The following is a 2,790-nucleotide window of genomic DNA, read 5'->3' as shown; positions in this document are numbered from 1 at the left end:
GTTAATTTTTCCATCTGACTTCCCTGGTTCACAACTTTTATTTTATGCAGGAATCCAGCAGTTTGTCCAAATTGATGTAAACAAAACTATAGTCCTGATAGGCCGGGTTTTCAGCCGAATCAGTTGAGGATTTCATTATTATTTGATGCAATCTAACCGAAGGCTGTGTAATCTGATCTGAAATATGGGATGCATAATGAAGAGGTCAGGAGTACGCCAGCAAAGACTCCACAAACAACTGGTGTACTACGATGTTGAACAAATGCTACTCTTGAAAGGCATTAGGGGAAAACCAAGGCAGGCCCCTCTCTCTCTCTCTCACACACAATTTGAGTTATTCTCAGAATGTGTGTGTGAAACAAAATGCTCTACATGATCCTACCCTCTCGGTGCTCTAGAGTTACCCTACTGTGTGGTGAAACCCAATAGCCTGTTATCTTAGAGCCGTCTACCAGGTATGAAATTAGACCCCTGGCTGGTCCGAGCCAAGGGGCCGGGGTGGAAATGAACCTTGATGGCTAATAACCCCCAATTTTCCTCCATAATGTACTCCCAGCGTGGCCTGGGAGTATCTTTTTGTATGAAATGCTGAGGTTGTTTGTGTGTACGGTTGCTAACTCCTGGCTGCTGTTCTCGGGTTCTAGGTGTGGTTCAAGAACCGGAGGGCCAAGTGTCGCCAGCAGCAGCAGAGCGGCAGCAGTGCCAAAGCCAGGCCGCCCAAGAAGAAGTCTTCTCCGGCCCGGGAGAGCACCGGCTCCGAGAGCAGCGGCCAGTTCACGCCTCCTGCCGTCTCCAGTACGGGCTCATCCTCGTCTTCATCCTCCTCCACCAATCACACGGGCCCGGCGGCGCTCAGCAGCACCTCTACCTCCATCAGCACCGTCTCCTCCATCTGGAGCCCAGCTATCTCCCCCGGAAACGCTCCCGCTCCCGCCGTGGCCCCGCTCCCCGAGCCTGGACCCCCTTCCAACGCCTCCTGTATGCAGCGTTCAATGTCAGGCTCCGCCACCGCCGCCACCTCCTACCCCATGTCCTACAACCAGACGCCGGGCTACGGCCAGGGCTACCCCGCCCCGTCCAGCTCTTACTTCAGCGGCGTGGACTGTGGCTCCTACCTGGCCCCCATGCACTCCCACCACCACCCCCACCAGCTCAGCCCCATGACGGCCTCCTCCATGTCAGGCCACCCGCACCACCACATCAGCCAGTCGTCGGGCCACCACCACCATCACCACCATCACCAGGCCTACGGCGGCTCCAGCCTGGCCTTCAACTCCTCCGACTGCCTGGATTACAAAGAGCAGACTGCAGCCTCCTCGTGGAAGCTCAACTTTAACACCACAGACTGCTTGGACTACAAAGACCAGGCCTCCTGGAGGTTCCAAGTCTTGTGATCAGGCTTCTTTTTTCTTTTTTTTTTTTTTCTCCTTCCTTCCCTCCCTGCTTGTCTGCTCCCTCTTCTTTTATTTTCCAGATTAGCATATTGCTTGTTTTTAAAGACAAAAAGAGTTTATGAACCATAAGATGACAAGATAGCAGCAGGAATGCTCAGCAATCGGACTTTGTTTTTCCTCCCTCTCGTCCTCCACGTCTTTTAAAAATTAAAAAAATTAAAAAAAAAGATGAGAAACAGTCCCTCAAGTCCTGTGAAGAGAAAACATCAGGAGCAGTTTCCCGACAATGAAGAGTGGGTTTTTAAGACGCCCCTTCTTGGATGATCTTAAGAAAACCAAACTGTTTTTCAAAAAAAAAAAAAAAGTAATTTCAACCAAACTCCGTTGACCACCAGCTCTCTGGCTCTCTGGATGGGAGGAATATTTTCCCCTCTGGTGCACCGACAGGAACTGCCTGCAGTGCCCCTCTTTACCTCCAACCCAATTAAATCCTGTATAGTTTTTATTTCTGAAATTTGTTATTTTAGGATGACAGAGATTTTTAGTCAGCTACGTCAAGGAGCTGAAATATGTAAATATGTATTTGGGTCAGTTACAGTGACCATGTTTAGTTGGTGTTTTTCCGAATTTGAAATTGTTTATTACCACTTTGGGAGAAAAAAAAGAAAAAAAACCTGTATGTAAATCTTTCCAAAGAGAACAAATTGGCCATAAAGTTCAGCTTTTATATACATTGTTTTACTCAGAAAAAAAAATCTGTTTTGGCAATTTGAAATGTCTTGGAAAACTCAATCTAAAATATAGATGCAGAACTATTCTGGGCGTTTGTCCAGGTTTGTTTTCCGGATATTATTATTCTAGCCTCTACATTTTCAAAGCAGACCTCCTCTCTTGGGCATTGTGGTGATATTGGACATGTTTGAAACGCAGCACTTGGCTTGATATTGGAGTCAGAGCATTTTTATTATTTTTGGAGAGGAAATGTGGATTTATAGCTCCAAAATAACAGTGAGATGTTGAATGTATCTTTAAGGCGACCACCCTTACATACATGTTCATCCAATAAAGATCCGTTAAGTCATATTTATTTTCCACAGTGGATTCTGTCTCAGTTTGATTCCCAGCAGGGAGTCAAGTTGGTTTATGTTTTTTTTTTTTTGTTTTTTTTAGATGCATGTACACCAGCAAATTACAAACTCAAGATTCCTGTTTTCTCTCATTTGAATTAGTCATACTTTTATTCAAAAGCTTGTTGATTTTGTTTTTTCCTAATTATAACGGGGTAAATGCAAATTAGTCCATAATTAATACGAGCCGTGAACGCGTGTAGGCCCGCATTTCCATTTGAGAGAGCAGCCAGTTTAATCCTCTGTCTCCGTGTTTAAATTGAAACACT

At 45.7% G+C, this 2,790-nt stretch overlaps 1 protein-coding gene across 1 annotated transcript; it reads left to right on the top strand.

Moving 5' to 3' along the window:
- Positions 1–196: 196 nt before the first annotated feature.
- otx1 (orthodenticle homeobox 1) lies at positions 197–2,139 on the top strand. The gene is made up of 2 exons (XM_035663846.1): positions 197–211; positions 645–2,139. The coding sequence occupies exons 1-2, from the start codon at positions 197–199 to the stop codon at positions 1,392–1,394; spliced, it is 765 nt and encodes a 254-aa protein (XP_035519739.1). The 3' UTR covers positions 1,395–2,139.
- The last annotated feature ends 651 nt before the right edge of the window (positions 2,140–2,790 follow it).

This window comes from Morone saxatilis, unplaced genomic scaffold, assembly GCF_004916995.1.
Source record: "Morone saxatilis isolate NCDOM2014 unplaced genomic scaffold, NCSU_SB_2.0 Contig19, whole genome shotgun sequence".
Lineage (NCBI taxonomy): Eukaryota > Metazoa > Chordata > Actinopteri > Moronidae > Morone > Morone saxatilis.
The sequence above is the reverse complement of the archived record's forward strand: the minus strand, read 5'-3'. Positions and strand labels throughout refer to the sequence as shown.